A 26,050-nucleotide genomic window follows, 5' to 3' on the forward strand; every position below is an offset into this window, starting at 1 on the left:
CCTCCCGAGTAGCTGGGACTACAGGTGCGTGCCACCACGCCCAGCTAAGTTTTTGTGTTTTTAGTAGAGACAGGGTTTCACCGTGTTAGCCAGGATGGTCTCAATCTCCTTACCTCATGATCTGCCCGCCTCAGCCTCCCAAAGTGCGGGGATTGCAGGTGTGAGCCACTGTGCATGGCCAGTGAGTTGATTTTTTTTTAGCAACTCTTCAGAGGGCAAAGGGGAAGTTTCCCTTGGCCTCTACAACAGAATGCTCTCCATCCCCTCCATCAGCCTTCATACTGTGTCTCTACCCTGTCACTTCCTGTGCTCCAGCCTTGCTGATTTTGCAAGTCCTTAAATACATCATGTTCCTTCCTGCTGCAGGACCTTTGCACATGCTATCTCATCCTGCCACATCCACCTTTCCACTTCATCAAGCCAAACTCAGCATTTTGCATTAGTTCAAAGATGAGTTTCTCAAAGATGCTTTTTTGACCTCTGCAGAACTGGTAGGGTGCCCCAGTTACATGTTCCTATTGCACCCTGTATTTCTCCACAGCATGTTTTGTAACTGTAACTACATATCCTTAATTGTGTAATTACTTTATTTCTCCAAAGGTGCACATTTTTGACGTTTATGACATAGCTTACCCTAAACATTAACATGGCTTACTATTGTACTGCCATCTTCAACGTAACTTTACTATTCCAGGAAACGCTGACTAATGAAGATAAAAGTTGAAAATAATTTTATTATTGATTTCAGGGACTTCCAGAAAGACCTGTCAATTCTTTAAAATAAGGCATCAAATGACAAACTGTATCCCAAGATTCTCTGAACCCCTTGCCTCAAATTGCTGTGCTTACCAATCCTAAATTATTGTATCATGACTCTTATCTTGGGCCAACCAAAAACTTCCCTTTTCCCTCATTAAAAGATTCTCCTTAAACCAAACTTGTACAGCTCAATAAATAGCCCAATCTTGCCCTTACTCTCCTCTGAGATGCTACAAAGACTGTCTAGAAAGTGCTCTGCCTTACCACAATAAGCAATAAACTAAATTTTGTCTCAGTGACGTTGCTTTGGTGATATTTTGGGGAAGGCATTTGTGATACTAATATCTAATCAATGTGTATATTTAATGTGGTAACACTTTTTTTTTCTTTCCTGAAAAGCTGTTATGAAACCCATTGTGGCAATCAATGGTGCCTCAGATTTGAGGAAATACAGTAATCGATCAATAGATGTCTCTCATGAGATTTTGTTTTTGTTTTTGAGACAGAGTCTCAGTGTGTTGCTCAGGTTGGAGTGCAATGGTGCGATTTCGGCTCACTGCACTCTCTGCTTCCTGGGTTCAAGTGATTCTTCTGCCTCAGCCTCCCAAGTAGCTGGGATTATAGGTGCATGCCACTATGCCCAGGTAATTTTTGTATCTTAGTAGAAGTAAGATTTCATCATATTGGCCAGGCTGGTCTTGAACTCCTGACCTCAAGTGATCCACCCGCCTCAGCCTCCCAAAGTGCTAGGATTACCGGCGTGAGCCACCACGCCCAGCCTCTCATGTAAATGAGAATTTACATTCTCCATGAGTGTCTAGACTTGGTGAGTTTTGATCACTGGTATATCTCCATATCAGAACAGAATAGGTAATTAATACATAATTGAGTGAATGAGTGGATCAATGAGTAGATGAAAGATCAATACAGAATGGATTTCATGGAGTATGCAAAGGCAACTCTTACTGATAAGACTTCCTGGCTGACCCTCTTGTGGCAAAGTGAGTAGGAAAAGATAACTGCACTTTCTTACCCTTCCACTCTAACCCAATTCCAGAGAATATCGCTCAATATATAACATTTTACATGGAGCTCTGGTGTGAACTCATATTGTCATGTAGCTGCTTATCTGCTGGTTCAGGGTTCTGATTTGCCCAGCCTAGTTATGTGGTATCACCATTAGATGAAATAAAAGTTGTCCACAGGATTGTCAATGACAAGGGAATGAAGATGGGTTCTTTGTAGCACATAGCATGTTGTTATGGCTTGACTGACAGAAGAGTGTCAGCCGACATTGAGTAACCAGTGAGGAAGGCTATGGTGCCACACCCACAGGTGGTGCCACAGCAGCAGCAATCTGTCATAAGAGAGCCATTATTGAGATTTATCAAACAATGGTTTGGTTGATACAAGCCTCTCATTGTTACATACATATTAGAATACAAGTGACCAGAGGACTGTGACTTGCTTTTTTATTGGGTTTATCTAGAAACTTCACATACTAAACATTTCCTCAGGGCTTAAAACATCCTCGGCACTGTGTAAAGTGCTTTCAGATATATAATTTTTTTTTTTTTTTTAGAGATGGGGTATTGCTGTGTTACACATGCTGGAATGCAGTGGCACACGACATCCCCCAAACTCCTGGGCTCAAGCAATCTTCCTACCTTAGCCTCCCAAAGTGCTGGGATTACAAGGCTGAGACACCACGCCCAGCTTTAATTACCTTTAACTAATTTTCCTACCTCCAGTTTCCACAGAGCTCCCAAGAGTTCCTTCTAGAACACTGAACTGGGCCAGGCATGGTGGCTCACGCCTGTAATCCCAGCACTTTGGGAGGCCAAGGGAGGCAGATCACGAGGTCAGGAGTTCGAGACCAGTCTGGCCAACATACTGAAACTCTGCCTCTATTAAAATGCAAAAATTAGCCAGGCGTGGAGGCATGCATCTGTAATCCCAGCTACTAAGGAGGCTGAGGCAGGAGAATTGCTTGAACCCAGGAGGCAGAGGTTGCAGTGAGCCAAAATCGTGCCATTGGACTCTAGCCTGGGCGACAGAGCCAGACTCTGTCTCAAAAAATAAAATAAAATAAAATAAAATAAACACTGAACTGATGACCTCACATCCCTTCCTTCTTATTACTCTTCTTGCTCTCCACTGCCTACTGAATAAAGTCTAAATCCTTTAGCAGGCATCAGGGCTCCCCATGATCTGACCTTAGCCTAAATTTCTCCCACCTCATCTCCCATGGAACCTGTGATCACTATTCCTCAAACACATGTGCATTTTCACACATTTGTGATTCTGCTTACATCCTCTTGTCATTCTGAGATAAATGGCCTCCTCACTCCCATTTCTGCCAATGATCAAAATTGTATCCTCTTTTTAAGGCCTCACTCAAATACTACCTCCTTCATGAAACCGTTTCCAATTGTTTGAGTTGGAATTGTTTCTTTCCTCTGTACTTCCACTTTCATTTTTTTAAAGATGGATTCTCACTGTCGCCCAGGCTGGAGTGCAGTGATGCAATCTCAGCTTACTGCAACCTCTGCCTCCTGGGCTCAAGTGACACTCCTGCCTCAGTCTCCCAGGTAGCTGGGAACACAGATGTGTGTCACCACGCCAGGCTAATTTTTGTATTATATTTTTGGTAGACATGGGATTTCACAGAGTCTAGCTCTGTCGCCAGGCTGGAGTGCAGTGGCGCTATCTCGGTTCACTGCAACCTCCGACTCCCTGTTCAAGCGATTCTCCTGCCTCAGCCTCTGGAGTAGCTGAGATTCTGTAATCTCACGCGCCATCACGCCCAGCTAATTTTTGTATTTTTTGGAGACGGAGTCTTGCTCTGTGGCCCAGGCTGAAGTGCAGTGGCGTGATCTTGGCTCACTGCAATCTCCGCCTCCCGGGTTTACACCATTCTCCTGCCTCAGCCTCCAGAGTAGCTGGGAGTACAGGCGCCCACCACCACGCCCGGCTAATTTTTGGTATTTTTAGTAGAGCCAGGGTTTCACCGTGTTAGCCAGGATGGTATCGATTTCCTGACTTTGTGATTCGCCCGCCTGGGCCTCCCAAAGTGCTGGGATTACAGGCGTGAGCCACCGCGCCCGGTCGGAGGTAATTCTTCGTTGGGAAAGAAAATAGTTCATTAAAGGAAGTTTAGGAGTATACTTCCCAGGGAAGGACAGACTGTATTTTTGGCTGAGGACGAGTTCTGGACAGTTTTCTGAGGGGTGTGTGTGTGTGTGTGTGTGTGTGTGTGTGTGTGCCTTTACTAGTGACGCAGGTCACAGTTTTCTGAGATTTTTTACCCCCCAAGATGGAGTCTTGCTTTGTCGCCCAGGCTGGAGTGCAGTGGCCTCTCAGTTCACTGTAACTTCCGCCTCCCAGGTTCAAGCAATTCTCCTGCCTCAGCCTCCCGAGTAGCTGGGATTACAGGCACGTGCCACCATGCCCGGCTAATTTTTGTGTTTTTAGTAGAGACGGTGTTTCACCATGTTGGCCCGGCTGGTCTTGAATTCCTGACCTCGTGATCCGTCTTCCTTGGCCTCCCAAAGTCCTGAGATTACAGGCGTGAGCCACCGCGCCTGGCCAGTTTTCTGAGCTTTTATTTGAAATCACAATAAGCAAGAAGGGTCATGGGCTTTAGAGTCCAGGTTAACGAACACTTTTTGGTGCCTATTACTGAACCATTCAGGGTATTCCTGGGGTGGTGACGCTGTTCATTTCAGAAGCCAACATGTGAAGAAACTCGGGTAACTTTTGATAAGTTCATCAACTAAGGCCCATGGCAGAATTTGAGGGTTAAGAGGTGTAATTAGTGTATGGGTAGAAATAAGTGCTTTCTTTCTATATTTTGGCGTTGTAGGAATCTAAAGTAATTCTGCGATAAGTCTCAGTAGACAATTTTCTTAGTTCTTAGAAGTTGGAAGATAAACTTTGGACAACGTATTACACTATGCCCTTTGTAATTAAATAACTCAAGATAATGTGTTAAAGTTTAGTGGAGATTTAAATTACTGAGCTGATTAAAGAGAGCTGTTAAGACCACATGTTTTTAAAAAATGAGTTAATATTACTCCCAGAAATTGTAGGCACTATATAGTGATGAATTGCATGTTTTTATTGCTTATTATTTTCCAGTCTTGCAGAAAGGCTCAGGATTAGCAGCAACTACAAATAATACATTACAATTCAACCTGAAGGCTTGGACGAAGGGAGGAGGACTTGAATTTTAGGCTGGCTCTGGGCTGTGCCTCTCCCATCCATGGGATGTGGAGCCATTGAAGGTTGTGGGGTCACGATGGAGTTGCTGTCTCAGAAAGATACATTCGACTGTGTGTGCAAATGGGCTGGGGCGGAGGAGAGAGAGAGAGGTAGAGTCCATCTGGAGACTACTGCAATAGCCAGGCTGACGAGAGCGGGGCACAGTAAGAATGGGAAGAAATCCAATAAGAAAATGGTAGTGCGCGGGGCCAACAATGGACGATGACCGAATAGAGGTGGGTCTGGGTGAGTGACGAGAAGTAAAGAACTGCTCCGTGCTGTCCAGGGAGCCCCTTGACTTCCCTTCTGTCCTTAGAGCGGACGTCCTCCGACCAGCCTCCAACCAGCGCCACCAGGGTGGCGCAAGCCTCAAGCTGGTCAGGTCAGCAAAAGTCGCATGGGAGGCAGGAGCCGACACGCGTGTCCCCCGACCCCCTCTCCGCTCCCGCACGCCGGCAGTCCCTCAGTTTGACCACTCCCTCCGGTCCTTTGCCTCCCGCGACCCCCAGCCTCCGTCGGCCTCCTGCACCACCCTCCGCCCCTCTCCGCCCCCTCCTCCGTGGGGCGCTGACTCGCCCGGCTGCCACGTCTCACTGATGACATCACCAGGGCCGCTCGGTCTTAGCCAATCCGCCAGGGGGAGTCCGAGCGAAGTCCTAGCCAGCGAGTCAGAGGGGAGGGGAACAGGGAGGGGCGGAGGGTGGGGAGGTGAGGGAGTGGGGAATGGGGCGGACGACAACCCTTCAAGTACGCATGCCCCAGAGGCGCGGCGCTTGGCGGGAAGCTGAGTCCTGGCCTCAGCGCCTCACTGTCTATCCTCAGCTCGCGTAGCCGCACTCGCGACTCCCTTTCCCGGCATGCCAGGCGGTGCGGCCGCCCTCTGGGCTGTGTAAAGGCCCCTCGGTCTAAGGCTTCCCTATTTCCTGGTTCGCCGGCGGCCATTTTGGGTGGAAGCGATAGCTGAGTGGCGGCGGCTGCTGATTGTGTTCTAGGGGACAGAGTAGGGGAAGACGTTTGCTCTCCCGGAACAGCCTATCTCATTCCTTTCTTTCGATTACCCGTGGCGCGGAGAGTCAAGGCGGCGGCTGCGGCAGCAAGGGCGGCGGTGGCGGCGGCGGCAGCTGCAGTGACATGTCCAGCATGAATCCCGAATAGTGAGTTCAGGAGAGCACCGGTCGGCTGGGTCCGTGGGCCAGCTTGGGGGATTTTAAAGGGGGCGAGGAGGGTTGGGGCGGAAGTCGGGGCATCGGCTGGGGTGAGGCGAGGGTGATGGGTCAGGAGAGGCTGGCGGCCGGGAGTCGGGCCCCATTGTCTGACGCGGAGGGGCCGCCGGGCGGGGGAGGGGTCGGGTCGGAGGGGTGAGCCGCCCGGGCCTGGACCGGGTCCGGTTGGAGGGCCTGACTGCGGGGCGGGTGCTTAGGAAGTCTGCCCAGGGGCCTGAGGCGGTGTGAAGAGGTAGCTTGTCTCGGAGGCAGTGACTTTTGAAGGAGGACTTGTTTCTAAGAGGAGGGGATGGGGTGGGAGAACCCTTCTAGAGGGCACTGGCAGACCCTGCGCCCGCACTCTGCGGAGCTGTCAGGATCCTCGGGGTGGAAACCAGCTTTACTTGTAAATCCTGAGCTTGTTGGCTCTCTCTTCTTCCATCTTCCCCGCCAGGTTTCAGGTAATATGGATGCTTTTCGGGACTGCGTGGGATTGAGGGGAATGAGTAGATAGGGAGAAGCAACTGAACATTTTTTAGTTCTCTTTTTGAGTTGTGCCTTGAACGAGTTCTTTAAGAGCTCGCCGGGTCCATTGCCCTCCTAAAAACCTGGGCATTTGTGAGTTTTTTTTTTTTTTTTAAAGAGGACACCTAAGTCATTTTGCCTTCTGTAGGTCAAGGGAAAAAAAAACCAAAAAAACAACTAAAGCCAAGGAGTGTGTTTCTGATATTCGCAGATTAAAGGAAGCTTGCTGTCAAGTTGAAAGAGAAACGAATGGGACCTATGATAGATCTGTATGTAGTTTTAGATTACCTGCTTGGATGCTTGCAGATAGGGAATGAGGTTCCATGACGTGTCATGAAAAGTTAATGCATTTCTTTTTCTTGCTTACTCAAGAAGTCACCACAGCAGATGTGACACACCTGGCACCTTTCCTGGGAACTGGTGTTCGCTTCCTTTGGGTAGAGTTTGTTGGACTCTCCTCAGTGGCCATTTAAAAATTTCCTCTACAGTTTTCATGTATGTAAAGTAATGAATAATTGTAAGAGACCGAATTGGTATTCCTTTTCAGTGTCAAAGGCCTTTGAGGGATGGGGGAAAATCAGTATTTGTTGTAAAAGTTGAGTTTATTTGCTGCTTTGGTCAATTACTGCTAAACATTTCCCCCTAAAAGGTCCACTCACCAGTTTAGCTGACTGTCATATGTGTGTCACATGGCTCTTGCAAAATGCTTTCTTCAAGTTTTGTAATACTGTGGCTTGATGCTGAAATCTCTTGCACTATACAGAAACCATAGTATTTTATTAGAATTTCATGCTTTAGAAGTTAAGGATAGTGTTGTTGTAGTGACATTTGCTGTGTTGACAGTTTAAAACAAATTTTTTTTTTCAAGGGCTCCAAGGACAAAGTTGGTTTTGCACAGTTGAATGGAGTTGAACTTGAGGTTCTTAATTTAGTAGTTTTCTTGGTAACAATAAAGAACATGGATTTACTGCTTTATCGAGGTTTATAGACCTCTACTGTTCAGGAAATTTTCTGAATTTGCTATATATATGTATGTTTATTACTATAAATAAATCTTCAAGATTAGTCGAGAACTTTGACAAGTTACTCAGCCTCTGAATTTTTTTCCCCTTTTGTAAAATAGGATAATTGGAGTCATTATTCCTGTCAGGGTAGTGGTGAAATTCAAATGTATATAAAAGAATTTGGAAAACTGTATGAGCATTCTTCAGGTTGTATGCATCATTTTCATGAAAGGCATTCTATTAGTACTAGGATTTAGAAATATAATCCTTGCATTTAAGAAGTTTAGATATAGGCCGGGCGCCGTGGCTTAAGTCAGTAATCCCAGCACTTTGGGAGGCCAAGGCGGGCGGATCCCGAGGTCAGGAGATCGAGACCATCCTGGCTAACACGGTGAAACCCTGCCTCTACTAAAAATACAAAAAAATTGGCCGGGCGTGGTGGCTCACGCCTGTAATCCCAGCACTTTGGGAGGCCGAGGTGGGCGGATCACAAGGTCAGGAGATCGAGACCATGGTGAAACCCCGTCTCTACTAAAAATAGAAAAAATTAGCCGGGCGCAGGGGCGGGCGCCTGTAGTCCCAGCTACTCGGGAGGCTGAGGCAGGAGAATGGCGTGAACCCGGGAGGCGGAGCTTGCAGTGAGCCGAGATTGCGCCACTGCACTCCAGCCTGGGCGACAGAGCGAGACTCTGTCTCAAAAAAAAAAAAAAAAAAAATACAAAAAAATTAGCCGGGCATGGTGGTGGGCGCTTGTAGCCCCAGCTACTCAGGCTGAGGCAGGAGAATGGCGTGAACCCAGAAGGCGGAGCTTGCAGTGGGCCAAGATCGGGCCACTGCACTCCAGCCTGGGCGACAGAGCAAGACTCCGTCTCAAAGAAAAAAAAAAGAAAAAAAAAATAATTTTTTTTGAGAGGGAGTTTCAATCTTGTTGCCCAGGCTGGAGTGCAATGGCGCAAATCTTGTCTCATCGGCACCTCCGCCTCCTGGGTTCAAGTGATTCTCCTGCCTCAGCTTCCTGAGTAGCTGGGATTACAGGCATGTGCCACCACGCCCGGCAAATTTTGTATTTTTAGTAGAGACGGGGTTTCTCCATGTTGGTCAGGCTGGTCTCAAACTCCCGAGGTGATCCGCCCGCCTCAGCTTCCCAAAGTGTTGGGATTACAGGCGTGAGCCACCGCACCCGGCAGAAATAGGTTTTATACATGTCGAATACCAGTAGATATAGCAAATTCCAGATGTATGGCATGGATGAGAGCAGCAGGATTTCAGGGGGATGGTGGGTTGTGATTGGCTATCTGGGTTTTGAAAGACTTTATAGAAAAGAGACCTGAAAGGGAATTGTCAGCAATTAGATTTGGAGGAACAGAGGGAGTGAGGAGGAATTTTCAAGGAGGAGGAGGAGGAGGAATGGCTCATAAATGGCAATGACAGTAATTAATAAGTAAATACGGTGTCAAATCATCCTTTCTTTTGAAGACTGACCTCAACGGGATCAAACCCAGAAACAGTTTTTATATTTTTTTCTGGAATCAAATACATGAGTATCTGGCCTACTATCTTTGTATTCTAGACTGTCTAGTAAAATAATACAGGAATTTGGGAAAACCTTTGCAAAAGTGTTAGTGAAAATTACTTAGGAGGGTGAGAGGAAGTGAGGGATATTTTATTAGGGGAGGTCACAAGGGCAGTGAGCAATCAGATTTTCAGCTATCTGACTTTGCTTTTTGTTTTAATGGAGCTTGTTATCTTTGTAAAAGTAATTAGAGAAAATCTGGAAAATAAAGGAAAGAAAGAAAAGTTCTTTCTTTGTTTATCACTAAAGTACAAGTTCATTCGTTTTTTTTTTTTTTGAGACGGAGTCTCGCTCTGTAGCCCAGGCTGGAGTGCAGTGGCCGGATCTCAGCTCACTGCAAGCTCCGCCTCCCGGGTTCACGCCATTCTCCGGCCTCAGCCTCCCGAGTAGCTGGGACTACAGGCGCTGCCACCTCGCCCGGCTATTTTTTGTATTTCTTAGTAGAGACGGGGTTTCACCGTGTTAGCCAGGATGGTCTCGTGTTAGCCAGGATGGTCTCTATCTCCTGACCTCGTGATCCGCCCATCTCGGCCTCCCAAAATGCTGGGATTACAGGCTTGAGCCACCGCGCCCGGCCAAGTTCATTCGTTTTTAACATCTTGTTCCAAACTCCAAAGTCTTAGGCTTTCTCTTCAATTAAAACTTTAATGGGTGGATGCTTTTCCTGCTTCCAGTATGTTATCTTAGTAACTTAACAATAGTATATTAGCTAATGTTTACAAATCTACTCTAGATGTTCCTTAACTTACTTTGGTTTATCATTACTAATTTATATTGTTTCTTTTAGAAATTTATAATCTGTGTTATGGGTGCTGCTAAATTTGGTAGTGAAAATGGAATCTTGACAAAGATTCTGAAGCAACAGAATTTTTAGATTTATATTGGTTTACATAAGGGTTGGTAGCTGTATTACTTTTTTTTTTTTTTTTTTTGAGATGGAGTCTTGCTCTGTTGTCCAGGCCTTGGCCTCCCAAAGTTTTGGGATTACAGGCCTGAGCCACTGCGCCTGGCCTTTTTTTTTGTTTTTTCTGTTTTCTTTTCTTTTTGTTTGTTTTGAGATGGAGTCTCACTCTGTTGCCCAGGCTGGAGTGCAATGGTGCAATCTCGGCTCACTGCAATCTCTGCCTCCCGGGTTCAAGCGATTCTCCTGCCTTGGTCTCCCGATTAGCTGGGATTACAGGCATGTGCCACCATAACCAGTTAATTTTTGTATAGAGTACCTAGCCATCTCTACTAAAGAGATGTTGGTTAGGCTGAGGCAGGTGGATCACCTGAGGTCAGGAGTTCAAGACCAGCCTGGCCAATATGGCAAAACCCCATCTCTACTAAAAATACAAAAAATTATTTGGGCGTGGCGGCGGGTGCCTGTAATCCCAGCTACTTGGGAGGCTGAGGCAGGAGAATCTCTTGAACCTGGGAGGTGGAGGTTCCTGTGAGCCGAGATTACACCATTGCACTCCAGCCTGAGCAACAGAGCAAGACTTGTCTCAAAAAAAAAAAAAAAAAAAGAAGCAATTGAAAGTATAATCTGAACAGTTAAAAAAGTAGATAGAAAGGGCCGTCAAAGCTTTTTTTTTTGAGGATCTGAAGAAAAATAGGGATTTTTTTTGAGCTACGTTTTGAAGCAGGCAGTGATTATTTCAGCACATTAAGAAATGCTTAACATGGCCAGGAGCAGTGGCTCACACCTGTAATCTCAGCACTTTGGGAGGCCGAGGTGGGTGGATCATTTGAGGTCAGGAGTTCATGACCAGCCTGGTCATGGTGAGACACTGCCTCTATTAAAAATAAAAAAGTTAACCGGGTGTGGTGGTGCACGCCTGTAATCCCAGCTACTCGGGAACCTGAGGCAGGAGAATCGCTTGAACCTGGGAGGTGGAGGCTGCAGTGAGTTGAGATCATGCCACTGCACTCCAGCCTGGGAGACAGAGTGAGATTCCTTCTCAAAAAAAAAAAAAAAAAAAAAAGAAAGAAATACTTAACATTATTCCCATGATTATTCTTATAACATTTTCCATAATCCACTGGCTTTTAGTGGATTTTTTTGGTGTCAAGAAAATAATTTTGATTGCTTCGTCTTTAAGGAATGTGTTAAGAATAAAGCGTGTGTACCTGTCTTCAGTATACCAGCTAACTATAGTAGGAAGAAATATAGTAGTCTCCTTGGATCAACTATAATTCTTTAATGCAGAAAAAGTTCGATTACTTTATTTTTAGTCCCCATCCGCTTAAGTATATCATGGCTCCAGAATCTCAAAATGTTATCAGTCTTTCAGACTCTGCTCTCCTTTCATGTTAGACTCAAGAAACATTTGACCTTTTTTTTTTCTTGCATTGTGTTTCAAATAATGTTTTTAAAAACTTAAGTGTTTGAAAGTGAAATCAGGTTGCCTTTGTGACTTTTGGTGGTGGTTTGAAAAACTCAGAAAAGTTTATAGAAGAAAGATAACTAGTATTCTTATTGTCCAGAATATGATTTTTTAATGTCTGTAGAATATCAACATCTGTAATTCTTCGGTAATTTTTCAGTAGTTGTATAGAACCTTTAAAAATATATATATTGAGAATTTTGTGTGAATAAGATGATGAGATGATCTTGTAGGATCATTTAAAGATAAGAACTGAGGCCCGGCACAGTGGCTCATGCCTATAATCACAGTACTTTGGGAGGCCCAGGCAGTGGATCACCTGAGGTCAGGAGTTTGAGACCTACCTGGCCAACATGGCAAAATCTGAAGTCAAGAGTTTGAGACCAGCCTGGCCAACATGGCAAAACCCCGTCTCTACTAAACATAGAAAAATTAGCTGGGTGTGGTTGTGCCTTCGTGTAGTCCCAGCTGCTTGGGAAGCTGAGGCAGGAGAATCTCTTGAACCCTGGAGGCGGAGGTTGCAGTGAGCTGAGATCACGCCACTGCACTCTAGCCTGGGCAACAGAGCAAGACTCTGTCTCAAAATAAAATAAAATAAATGAAGATAAGAACTGAAATTTCATGTTAAAAATTTTTTTGTAGCGACTGGGCCTCCTATGTTGTGCAGGCTGGTCTCAAACTCCTGGCCTCAAGCGATCCTTCCGAAGCACTGGGTGGGTCACCATGCCCAGCCTGAAATTTTGCATTTAAAAATTTCCCCCTTTCGGTGGCTCACACCTGTAATAGCACTTTGGGAGGCCAAGGCAGGCGGATCACTTGAGGTCAGTTCTAGACCAGCCTGGCCAACGTGGTGAAACCCTGCCTCTACTAAAAACACCAAATTAGCTAGGCGCGGTGGTGTGCGCTTGTAGTCCCAAGCTACTCGGGAGGCTGAGACAAGAGAATCGCTTGAATCCGGTAGGAGGAGGTTGCCATGAGCCGAGATTGGCCACTGCACTCCAGCCTGGGTGACAGAGTGAGATTCTGTCTCAAAAACATAAAAAATAAAAGATAAACATTTCCCGTTTTCATCAAATTAAGGGATGTTGGACAGTTTTTAACCATCAAATATTTTATTTTATTTTATTTTTTACGTTGTCTTAAAGATGGAAGTGCTTCAAAATCAAATCTTCCCTTGCCAGTTCTCTACTTGGCTTCTTTTTTTTTCTTTTTGAGACAGAGTCTCACTTTGTCGCTGGAGTCTGTTGGCACGATCTCGGCTCACTGCAACCTCCACCCTCCAGGTTTAAGTGATTCTCCCGCCTCAGCCTCCCGAATAGCTGGGAGTACAGGTGCGTGCCACCACACCTGGCTAATTTTTGTAGTTTTAGTAGAGACGGGATTTCACTATGTTGGCCAGGCTGGTCTCAAACTTCTGACCTCGTGACCCGCCCACCTCAGCCAAAGTACTGGGATTACTGGTGTGAGCCACGCGCCCGGCTGCTACTTGGCTTTTAAAGGGAATTTTGCTTTCTGAGTAATTTTATTTCTCAGATATCTTGGTCTTTTTAATTCTGGAAGCAATCTTAATAATTTACGTATGTGCTAACCTCCTGCTGTATTCACATTCCATAGCAATCTGTTGACTGTGTGTTGTGTATGTGTGTGTGTTTTCTCTCCTGGATAGTTTTGACTATACCTATGTGATGGTTTCACTGTTTGTAGTTGCAATAGTTAAGTTTTATTTTGGATAGTAAAGAATAGCTTTCTTTTTTTTTTTTTTTTGAGACGGAGTCTTGTTCTGTTGCCCAGGCTGGAGTGCAGTGGCACGGCCTTGGCTCATTGCAACTCTGCCTCCTGGGTTTACAACATTCTCCTGCCTCAGCCTCCCGATTAGCTGGGACTACAGGTGCCTGCCGCCACGCCTGACTAAAGTTTTGCATTTTTTGCTAGAGACAGGGTTTCACCGTGTTAGCCAGGATGGTCTCAATCTCCTAACCTCGTGATCTGCCCACCTCGGCCTCCCAAAGTGCTGAGATTCCAGGCGTGAGCCACCGCGCCTGGCCTGAGTGTCTATTTTTTGAGATACAGGGTCTGACTTTGTCACCCGGGCTACAGTGCAGTGATGCATATAGCTTACTACAGCCTCCAACTCCTAGCCAGGTTTCAGTGATCCTCCCACCTCAGCCTCCTGAGTAGCTGAGACTACAAGCGCATGCCACCACACCTGGCTATTTTTTTTTTTTTTTGTAGAGACGGGATTTCAATATGTTGTCCCAGGCTGGTCTCAAATTCCTGGTCTCAAGAGATCCACCTGCCACAGCTGCCCAAAATGCTGGGATTATAGACATGAGCCCCATGCTTGGCTGAGTGTCTTAAGATGAAGAAAAACTGAAAATGGGTGTAGTGTGCCAGTGCATGAGGTATTTTAAATGCGTAGCTTACCAGCTTTTTTTTTTTTGAGACAGTCTCGCTGTGTCACCCAGGCTGGAGTGCAGGTGGCATGATCTTGGCTCATTTGCAACCTCTACCTCCCAGGTTCAAGCATTTCTCCTGCTTCAGCCTCCTGAGTAGCCGGGACTACAGGCACCCACTACCGCGGCCACCTAATTTTTGTATTAGTAGAGATGAGGTTTCACCATGTTGGCCAGGCTGGTCTCCAACTCCTGACCTCAGGTGATCTGCCTGCCTTGGTCCCCCAAAGTTCTAGGATTACAGGCGTGAGCCACTATGTTCAGCTGCTTATCAGCTTTTTACCACTTTGTCGGCACTACATTTTGGAATTTTCCTTTGAGAATTAGGCAAAATGCCCAGACTCCCCCCTCCCTTTAGAGGGAGAGGGGAGCAATTAGATTATTCCTTTGTTTCCCTATAGAAGGTGGAGCTGAGATTACTGCTTTGATATCTGGAATGTAATTTAGGGAAGAAAATTTAGGTCTTGGCCTTTCTTTGGAACCACCCTGGGAGTGTTGCAGATTATAAATAGGGTAATGGTGGAATGATATTAGGGGGAAAAAATGGTCCTGAGGAGCCAGAGAACTGTTGTTAGTTTGTTGACTGACTGAAACATGTGAGAAATAGGGTACGGAAGAAGTAGGAAATAAAGTTTTCCTTGGTCCTTTTGTGACAGGTTGGCTCAGCTGACTGGAACACTCTACACTGCTTTATTAAATCCAAGGTTGTGATAGGTTGCAGTTAAGTTTACTGTGTTCTATGCTTGTAGATTATCTAATTAGGACAAGTAGTGTTACATATGCATGCCTTTATTCACAAGAGGGACCATTCTTTTGGAAACATCACTTTTTAATAATACTGGGTACTATTTAGCACTTACTCTCAGTGCCAGCCACTTGGCTATTTTTTTTTCCCCCCCGAGACAGGGTCTATCTCTGTCTCCCAGACTGGAGTGTGGTAGTACAGTCATGGCTCACTGCAGTCTCAACCTCCTGGACTCTAGTGATCCTTCTCTGTCAGCCTCCTGAGTAGCTGGCACCATGCCTGTCTAATTTTTTTTTAAGCGATGATATGTCAGTATGTTGCCTATCCTGGTCTCGAACACCTGGACTCAAGTGATCCTCCCACCTGCGCCTCTCAAAGTGTTGGGATTACAGGTGTGACCTGCCTCACTCGGCCATCTGTGGTCTTTACATAGGGCATTTTGTACAGTCTGCACCTCGAACTAGTGATCTTCAACAGTGAAACTCAATGAATTATTTAATTCATGTTTTCCAAGAACAATGATGAATTTAATTTCTCTGAATGTATTTCCTTTGTATAACAATAGTACTTAAGTGGAATTACTCTTTGTCCTTTCTACTCTGTGTATAGATATTTTCTAGTATCTTGATTTGGGACAGTTACATTTAAACCATTTATGGCCGTGTAGCCATACCCACATTACATTTAATGCATCTGCTCCCTTTGTGTCTGTATACTCATAACATTTTGCATAAAGTTATAGGCGGTTCACACCAAGTCTGTTCATGAACCTCAGATTAAGAATACTTGATTTAGGAGATTGAAAACAGAAAAGAGAATGTTAACTGTCATTATCAGTATTAAAATGTGAAAATGTGAGAGTGACAAAGCTTAGCTTTAAATCTGGTATCCCAAACTAATTTGAGTTTTTTTTTTTTTTTTGAGACAAGGTCTCGCTTTGTTGCCCAGGCTGGAGTGCAGTGGTGCGATCTTGGCTCACTGCAACCTCCACCTCCCAGGTTCAAGCGATTCTCCTGCCTCAGCCTCCAAAGTAGCTGGGATTACAGGCTACGCCACCACGCCCAGCTAATTTTTGTATTTACAGTAAAGATGGAGTTTCACCTTGTTGGTCAGGCTGGTCTCAAACTCCTGACCTCGTGATCCTTCCACGTCGGCCTCCCAAAGTTCTGGGATTACAGGCATGAGCCACTGTTCCCGGCCTAATTTGAGTTTTAAAATGTGGAGTTTAAGATGTTAGTCTTGGCCGGGCGTGGTGGCTCAAGCCTGTAATCCCAGCACTTTGGGAGGCCGAGACGGGTGGATCATGAGGTCAGGAGATCGAGACCATCCTGGCTAACATGGTGAAACCCTGTCTCTACTAAAAAAATACAAAAAAACTGGCCAGGCGTGGTGGCGGGCGCCTGTAGTCCCAGCTACTCGGGAGGCTGAAGCAGGAAAATGGCGTAAACCCCGGAGGCGGAGCTTGCCGTGAGCTGAGATCCGGCCACTGCACTCCAACCTGGGCGACAGAGCGAGACTCCGTCTCAAAAAAAAAAAAGATGTTAGTCTTAAAGTGGGTTAGATGAAATTTATAAAAATAGTCAAATAGCTACATTTATAAAAGGCCATTTGAAACAATTTTGTGAAATATATAATGTGGATAATTATGTAGTGCTTTATGTGTAGATTGGTGGTTAGCATCTATCCTGATGAAGAGCAGTTGGATTCATTACTTGCTAAAGCTAGTGAAATCTGAACTCCAAATTAGGCATTTTCACCAGGCTCTTTTGAGCTGAGCTAACTTACTCTCTCTTTTATTTTTATTTTTTAATTAACTAATTTTTTTTTTTTTTAGAGAGACAGGCTCTCTCCATGTTACCCAGGCTTGTCTCGGCTCAAGCAATCCTCCTACCTTAGCCTCCCAAAGTGCTGGGATTACAGTTGTGAACCACTGTGCCAGGTTGACCTTATTCTCTACTAACACAAGTGTTCTAATTTAATTTAAGCAGTGAATCACACTTTTCTTTGTATTTGGTCAGGTTCTGGGTGCTAGTTTGTATATGATTTGATTCATTCTGATAGGCTTTTTGTTTTTGTTTTTGTTTTTTTGAGACAGAATCTAGCTCTGTCACCCAGGCTGGAGTGTAGTGGGGCTCGATTTCGGATCATTGTAACCTCTGCCTCCCAGGTTCAAGTGTTTCTCCTGCCTCAGCCTCCTGAGTAGCTGGGATTACAGGCGCCTACCACCATGTCCGGCTAATTTTGTGTATTTTTAGTAGAGATGGGGTTTCGCCATGTTGACCACGCTGGTCTCTAACTCCTGACCTCAGGTGATCTGCCTGCCTCGGCCTCCCAAAGTGCTGGGATTATAGGTGTGAGCCACCACACAAGGCGTCAAGAACTTTTTATTTTTGAGACAGGGTCTAACCCTGTCACCTAGGCTGGAGTACAGTGGTGAGATCACGGCTTACTGCAGCCTCAACTTCCCAGGCTCTGGTGATCCTCCCATCTCAGCCTCTGGAGTAATTAGGACTACAGGCACATGCCCATACCTGGCAGTTTTTGTTTTTTGTTTTTTTTCTTTTTCTTTTTGTAGAGACTGAGTTTCACATGTTGATCAGGCTGGTTTTGAATTCCTGAGCTCAAGCGATCTTCCCTCTTTGACCTTCCAACATGCTGGGATTACAGGCATGAGCCACTGTACCTGGCCTTTTCTACATTAAAAATTTGTTATTAAAAAACAAACCCAGGCCGGGCGCGGTGGCTCACGCCTGTAATCCCAGCACTCTGGGAGGCCGAGGCGGGCGGATCATGAGGTCAGGAGATCGAGACCATCCTGGCCAACATGGTGAAACCCCATCTCTACTAAAAATACAAAAAATTAGCTGGGCGTGGTGGCGGGCGCCTATAGTCCCAGCTGCTTGGGAGGCTGAGGCAGGAGAGTAGCATGAACCCGGGAGGCAGAGCTTGCAGTGAGCCGAGATCGCGCCACTGCACTCCAGCCTGGGCGAGACTCCGTCTCAAAAGTTGTGGTTGTCTATACATACATACAAAGGTACACACATGGAGAATTTTATCTTGGAGGAAGACTTGGTAAAGAATATAGCCCTTTTGGCTGGGCGGGGGGCTCACGCCTCTAGTCCCAGCACTTTGGGAGGCCGAGGCGGATGGATCACCTGAGCTCAGGAGTTCGAGACCATCCTGGGAAACACGGTGAAACCCTGTCTGTACTAGAATACAAAACATCAGCTGGGTGTGGCGGCACGTGCCTGTAGTCCCACCTACTCAGGAGGCTGAGGCAGGAGAATTGCTTGAACCCTGAAGGCAAGGGTTGCAGTGAACCGAGATTGTGCCACTGCACTCCAGCCTAGGCGACAGAGCAAAAAACCGTCTCAAAAAAAAAAACAAACAAAAAAGGAAAATAGCCCTTTTCTATCATTAGAGTATACTAAGAGTTGAGTTTTTTTTTTTCCTGTTTTTTAAAAACTTTTGTTGTTGCTTGTTTTAAATTACAAAACATGGACTGTGGCCGGGCCTGTAATCCCAGCACTTTGGGAGGCCAAGGTGGGTGGATCACGAGGTTAGGAGATCCAGACCATCCTGGCTAACACAGTGAAACCCCGTCTCTACTAAAAAATACAAAAAATTAGCCAGGCATGGTGGCAGGCACCTGTAGTCCCAGCTACTCGGGAGGCTGAGGCAGGAGAATGGCGAGAACCTGGGAGGCGGAGCTTGTAGTGAGCCAAGATCGTGCCACTGCACTCCAGCCTGGGTGACAGAGCAAGACTCCGTCTCCAAAAAAAAAAATAAAACGTGGACTGTGCTCCAGGGGCTTACAAATTAGTTAAGAAAATGACTCATGTTCAAACAAACATAATCAATACAACGATTAATACAAGTTAAATATTGTGATATGTTTACGAAACAGCGTGGCAAAATAGTGTGAAAGATTTGGGGAAGGGGCCTATAATTTCTGTTAACAGAAAGTTTTAGTTATGTTGATTCAACTGGAGAGGAACAGAGCTCCCAAAGGACTCCAGAACACTAGATGTTTGTCTGAGTGGGGTCAGCAGAACTGAGTTCCCATCAGCCAGAAAGTTTATGTGTGTACATTATTTCCCTTAACCATCACAATAATCCTGTGAAGAAAATGTCCTAGTTTTACAAAACCAGCTGGAAAGTTTATGTGTACATTATTTCCCTTAACCGTCACAATAATCCTGTGAAGAAAATGTCCTAGTTTTACAAACAAGGAAACAGAGGCAGAGAAGAGTTAAATGACTTGCCCAATGGCATTCAAAGTAAGCAGCTGAATTGGAATTTTAACTCAAAGGCTTGGATGTCACAGTACAAGTAGGCTCTTTCTGCTTTACTACGTGTGGTTACTTCTAAGAATTTAACATTTTAGACTGGTTGTGGTGGCTCACTCCTGTAATCTTAGCACTTTCAGAGGTTGAGGTGGATAAATCGCTTGAGCTCAGGAGTTTGAGACCAACCTGGGCAACATGGTAAAACCTCGTCTCTACCAAAAAGAAAAAAAAACTAGCTGGGCATGGTGGCATGCGGCTATGGTCCCAGCTACTTGGGAGGCTGAAATAGGAGGATTGCTTGAGCCTGGGAGGTGGAGGTTGCAGTGAGCCGAGATTGCACCATTGCGCTCTAGCCTAGGTGACATAGTGACAGCCTATCTCAAAAAAAAAAAAAAGAAAAAAAAAATTTTAGTCAAGTAATTAGGCACTAACATTTTGTGGTCAGTTACTTTAAGAATTCATGATTGGAGGCCTGGTGTGGTGGGTCATGCCTGTAATCCTAGCACTTTGGGAGGCTGAGGCAGGAGGATTGCTTGAGGCCAGGAGTTCAAATCAGCCTGGGCAACCTAGTAAGATCCCCTCTCTACAAAAAATTAAAAAATTAGCTAGGTGTGGTGGTGTGCACCTGTAGTCCCAGCCACTCGGGAGTCTGAGGTGGGAAGATTGCCTGAGGCCAGGATTTTGAGACCTGGGCAACATATGAAGACCCTGTCTCAAAAAAAAACTAAAAAACTAAAAAAATAGCCAGGTGTGGTCAGTGTACTTGTGGTCCCAGCTACTCGAGAGGCCGAGGCAAGAGGGTTGCTTGAGCCCAGAAGTTGGAGGCTGCCGTGGGCTGTGATTGCGCCACTGCACTTCAGCCTTGGTGACATAGCAAAACTGTGTCTTTGTGGTGGTGGTGGGTGGGGGTGGGGGAAGGATTTAAGAAGGGTTTGTGAGGTATGTATTATTTATAAATGGGCTTTTTTTTTTTTTTTTTTTTTTTGAGACGGAGTCTGGCTCTGTTGCCCAGGCTGGAGTGCAGTGGCCGGATCTCAGCTCACTGCAAGCCCCGCCTCCCGGGTTCACACCATTCTCTTGCCTCAGCCTCCCGAGTAGCTGGGAGTACAGGCGCCCGCCACCTCGCCTGGCTAATTTTTTTTGTATTTTAGTAGAGATGGGGTTTCACCATGTTAGCCAGGATGGTCTCGATCTCCTGAACTCGTGATCCGCCCGTCTCGGCCTCCCAAAGTGCTGGGATTACAGGCTTGAGCCACCGCGCCCGGCCATAAATGGGCTTTTAACTTTACCCTTCACATCTTGGGTTGAAATTAATTGTATCCATTCTCAGTTTTTATGTCTTGTTATATATTTAAACTTGGAGCCTTAGAAGTCATGGATGTCTTTCTTTCTTTTTTTTTTTTTTTTTGAGACAGAGTCTTGCTCTGTGCCCCAGGCTGGAGTGCAGTGGCGCAATCTCGGCTCACTGCAAGCTCCGCCTCCTGGGTTCATGCCATTCTCCTGCCTCAGCCTCCCGAGTAGCTGGGACTACAGGCACCCGCCACCGCGCCCGGCTAATTTTTTGTATTTTTAATAGAGACGGGGTTTCACTGTGGTCTCGATCTCCTGACCTTGTGATCCGCCCGCCTTGGCCTCCCAAAGTGCTGGGATTACAGGCGTGAGCCACCGCGCCCGGCCTGTCATGGATGTCTTTCTATGAAAAGCAAATGAAGCAGAGAGCTGCCTTCTCTTGCAGTAGAGGGCACACTTTCAGAGCATGTTACTGTTTTATGCATTACTAGGCTTTGGGAGTTGTGACTTGTATGATCATAGTACTTATAACTGTTAGGCAATTTTTAAACTTTAACTTTAGATTATATATGTAAACTCCTGTGTTCCTTTGTCACCGATAATCTGAACAGAAGCTTTGGATAAATAGCTTCAAAGTTTTTGTCTGAACCTCTGAAATTTGTATTGTTACCTCATGGTTTTGGTAGGAGGAAGGAGAAATAACCATGGCCACTTATTGTGCTTCTGTATGTGCCAGACAGTATGTGCTAGATGTTTCAGAAACGTGATTTATAATCCTGACAAGAAGCCTAATTGGGTGGTAGTGGGTGCTAATTGAACCTTATAGATGAGGAAATTGAGGCTCATGGTGGTAAGTGAGTAACTTGCACCAAGATCCTATAGCTAGTATGCAGTAGAGCCTGAATTTAAGTACAGGTCTTTCAGGTCCAAACGCATGCAGACTTTGAGAGGTAAGGAGGTAGAGAACATTGAACACACCCTTCTTGGTGTGTTTTTCAGCAAATACTTGTTGTATGCAGATTAAAGACTGTCTACCCTTTTGTCATCTTGTGTCACTTGCTGCTTCCTTTGGCACTACCAAAATTTCTTTCAGAATTTCACCTTTGAATTTTTATTTTTATTTTATTTATTTATTTTTTTGAGATGGAGTCTCGCTCTGTTGCCCAGGTTGGAGTGCAGTGGCATGATATCGGCTCACTGCAACCTTGCCTCACAGGTTCAAGCAGTTCTCCCTGCCTCAGCCTCCTTAGTAGCTGGGACTAGAGGCGCCCACTACCACGTCCGACTAATTTTTGTATTTTTAGCAGAGATGGGGTTTTACCATGTTGGCCAGACTGGTTTTGAACTCTTGGCCTCAAGTGATCCACCCACTTCGGCCTCCCAAAATGCTGGGATTACAGGCGTGACTCACTGCACCTGGCCAGCTTTGAATTTTTAGAATACTGTTCTAAACATAACTGTATTGGAACCTGGAAAATTAATCTATTGTCTCTAAATATCAAATAAAAACATGTAATTTTAGTGGTTGATTATGGGAACAATTTTTTTTAAGATGGTTCATCTGAATGGAAACTTTTTTTTTAATTGCTTGACTATTTCCTTAAATTTGGAGAAAGACCATTGCCCTCTCAGATTCCTGGTAATTGATCATATTGACCATTTATATTGACTGACAGGCTGCTTGTCCATAGCCAAATGTTTGTTTAATTTTTTTTTAATTATAAAAGTAATATGTGCTCACTGTAAAATTCACAGTACAGAAGCATATGAACTAACTAAAAGTTCTTACCTCTTGTCTCCAGCAAGGAGTGTTTCAACCTGAAGGTCGGTTTTGAATTGTGTTCTGTGGAGTGTACTTAAAGTGAGTGAAGAAGAAACATATATGTCAAACATGATCATTACAGCTGAAGTTTTTATTATTTTATACCCCAAGGTTATTAAAATAGTATGTAGTTTAGTTGTCTTGATAGTTTTCCCTTAAACTTTATTTGGCCAGTGTATCAGGATTTTGTTTTAAATTTGATATGTGAGCTTAGTCTTATGCTATTTTCAAAGAAGACATTTAGAAGAAGATAAAATAACATTCCTGTCTTAGTCTGTTTTCTGCTGCTGTAACAGAATAGCACAGACTGGGTATAAACAGTAGAAGTTTATTTGGTCTGTGGTTCTGGAGGCTGGGAACTTCAAGAGCATGGTTCTGACCTTTGTGCTGTTATCATATGGCGGAAGGTAGAAAGGCAAGTGAGTATGTCAAGACAGAGAGCACGAAGGGGCTTGAACTCACTTTTATAACAGAGTGACTCAGGAGAAAGCTAACCCACTTTTGAGAGAATGCATTAATCCATTCATGAGGGCGGAGCCCTCGTGACCTAATCACCTCTCATTAGGCTCTGCATCCTTACACTGTTGTATTGGGGATTAAGTGTCTAACACAGGAACTTCGGAGGATACATTCAAACCATAAGAATTCCTGTCATGCAAATGAATCCATTCTAGATGAAAGAGAATAAATCTAGTTTCCATTGCGCTTTTTAGAATAGGCCTTTTCTAAGGTACTTACAGCTGATATTATAAAGTTTATATTTCTGTTTGTATAAATTTAAATTTGTATTTCTGTTTGTACAAATACAGCTATACACTATAGTTCTCTGCTGTTAGACTTTTTTTCTTCCTTAGCATGTTTCCAAAGGGTGGAATATTGAAAGTTGGGTTAATGTCAAACAGCTTTCTTTTGTAAAGTGTTCATTGACATGTGAACCTTGTCTGAGAATCTAGATTTTATTTCATGAAAGAAGAAAACAGTATATTCTCATTTAACCCAAAATTTAACTTCATGTACTTGTGGCTGTATTGGGAGTATGCCATTGCTATCTGTTTACAACCTTGACCTACTCTACCTACTTAGAAGTAATTTGTGTTATGATCGGTGTGCTATGCTGACATATGCTGAACACATTTGTAAGGGTGTTAAGTCATTGAATAAAATGCTTTTCTTCTCCTTTCAAATAACATTTTTTTTTCTCCTGGTTATAAAAGTCATACAAGCTTATTGCAGGTTGTTAAAAAGGTATAAAGAAGAAACCATCAATCCATTATAATCTTGCAGTTTAGACTTCCTGCTCCAGCCTCTGAGTGCTGAGATGAGCTAGCCATGCCTAGCTCCTCTAAAGACTTTTTAAAAAACAAAAATGAGGTTATACTTAAAAAAAAAAAATTCCGTAATCCTTTCACATAACAGTGTTATTTTGGAGGTTTTAGAATTTCCAGTAGCATGTTAGATTCGGAAACAAGCTGATTCATCTTCTACTTTGTACTGTAGACAAGAAAAGAATTTTACCTAAATAGAATTTTGAACCGAAAATCTGTTTTTCTAACTTTTTATTTAAAAAATATTGTTCCATGCTTTCACAATAGTGACTTTTAATTTTTATATTTTTAATTTAGAGATGGGGTCTCACTCTGTTGCCTAAGCTAGAGCAAGTGCAGTGGTTCTATCCTAGCTCACTGCAACCCGGAATTCCTGGGCTCAAGTTACCCTCCTCTCTCAGCCTCCTAAGTAGCTGGGGCTACAGGTGTGCACCACTGCACCAGGCTTTTTTTAAAAAGGTATAGGAAATGGTAGTGCTTGCATACAAAAATGGCATAGGTACATACATCAGCAGACATCAAGACTATATTCAGATCATAAATGTACATATATGTACCAGTGCCATTTTTGCACGCCAACAAATAATGGAAATAGAACCCTAAACTGAAATTTGAAACAAGGGTTCTGGGGTGAGCCCTCTTACTGATTTGTAATTGAATATATAGTTCAATTTTTTTCCCATCTGTTAAGCAAAAGACGATTCTAATGTTAGCAAAAACTCACTTATCCTGTCATTGATCATTTTTTCCTTTAATTTTTTTAAGAGCTGGAGCTTCTCACTATGTTGCCCCGGCTGGTCTCGAACTCTTGGGCTCAAGTGATCCTCCAACCTCAGCCTCCCTAAGTGCTGGAATTAACAGGCCCAAGCTACCGTGCCTGCACCTGTCATCAGTCATTTAACTTCATGCAAACTGAATAGAATAAAACTCATCCTTACTGTATCTTATTGCTTTTGTTTTATCGTTGGAATCTCAGTAGACCAAAAGTTGATTTATAGGAAAAACTGATAGCAAAAATAATTTTTCTCTTGTTGCTGTATTTGATGCCCACCATCTAGTTGTTAAAGCCTACTGTTAATTTCTCTCTGCCTACTTCTTTCTGTCCACGCTTATTCTATGCCATTCTTGCCTTAACTGTTTTTAGCTTTCTCATAGAGTGAACTTTTAAAATTAAAATATAATATCTGCTCATAGTATTATAAAATTCAAGCAGTTCAGCAGAATTTCACTGATAATAGAAATACTTGTACCTCAAAAGCAGCTTTATTTTACAAACCCAGCCCAATTTGTGATTAGATTTAACTTGAGAAAACGTGAAATGTCTCTCATATTGTTTAAAAATATTGTAAGTTGCTGGGCATGGTGGCTCATGCGTATAATCCCAGCACTTTGGGAGGCTGAGGCAGGTGGATCACTTGAGGTCAGGAGTTTGAGACCAGCCAGGCCAACATGGTGAAACCCCATCTCTACTGAAATACAAAAATTAGCCAGGCGTGGTGGCACACACCTGTAATCCCAGCTACTCGGGAGACTGAGGCAGGAGAAGCGCTTGAACCCGGGAGGTGGAGGTTGCAGTGAGCCGAGATCATGCCACTGCACTCCAGCCTAGGCGACAGAGCAAGACTCTGTCTCAAAAAAAAGGGCCGGGCGCGGTGGCTCAAGCCTGTAATCCCAGCACTTTGGGAGGCCGAGACGGGCGGATCACGAGGTCAGGAGATCGAGACCATCCTGGTTAACACGGTGAAACCCCGTCTCTACTAAAAAATACAAAAAACTAGCCGGGCGAGGTGGCGGGCGCCTGTAGTCCCAGCTACTCGGGAGGCTGAGGCAGGAGAATGGCGTGAACCCGGGAGGCGGAGCTTGCAGTGAGCTGAGATCCGGCCACTGCACTCCAGCCTGGGTGACAGAGCGAGACTCCGTCTCAAAAAAAAAAAAAAAAAAAAAAGACCGGGCATGGTGGCTCATGCCTGTAATCCCAGCACTTTGGGAGGCCGAGGCAAGTGGATCACCTGAGGTCAGAGTTTGAGACCAGCCTGACCAACATGAAGAAACCCCATCTCTACTAAAAATACAAAATTAGCTGGGTGTAGTGGCACATGCCTGTAATGCCAGTTACCTAGGAGGCTGAGGCAGGAGAATCGCTTGAACCTGGGGGGCGGGGGTTGCAGTGAGTTGAGATCCTGCTATTGTACTCCAGCCTGGGCAACAAGAGCAAAACTCCGTCAAAAAAAAAAAAAATTGTATCTATATCATGAGCTAGCTTTTTGAAGTGATTGTCGTTTTTTTTTTTTTGTTTTTTTTTTTTTTTTTTTTTTGAGACAGAGTCTTGCTCTGTCGCCCAGGCTGGAGTGCAGTGGCGCTATCTCGGCTCACTGCAAGCTCCGCCTCCCGGGTTTACGCCATTCTCCTGCCTCAGCCTCCCGAGTAGCTG

The 26,050-nt window shown here is 44.6% G+C and overlaps 1 protein-coding gene across 4 annotated transcripts in view; it reads left to right on the forward strand.

Annotated features, from left to right (window-relative positions):
• Positions 1–5,962: 5,962 nt before the first annotated feature.
• RAB1A (RAB1A, member RAS oncogene family) overlaps positions 5,963–26,050 on the forward strand; it is a 48,047-nt gene continuing 27,959 nt past the window's right edge. For all 4 annotated transcript variants that reach the window (XM_005575734.5, XM_045369193.3, XM_065527026.2 and 1 more), the window contains exon 1: positions 5,963–6,176. In XM_005575734.5, coding sequence (XP_005575791.1) covers positions 6,154–6,176 — 23 coding nt within the window. In that variant the 5' untranslated portion in view covers positions 5,963–6,153. The remainder of the gene's footprint in view (positions 6,177–26,050) is intronic.

The sequence above is a fragment of the Macaca fascicularis genome, chromosome 13 (assembly GCF_037993035.2).
Source record: "Macaca fascicularis isolate 582-1 chromosome 13, T2T-MFA8v1.1".
NCBI lineage: Eukaryota > Metazoa > Chordata > Mammalia > Primates > Cercopithecidae > Macaca > Macaca fascicularis.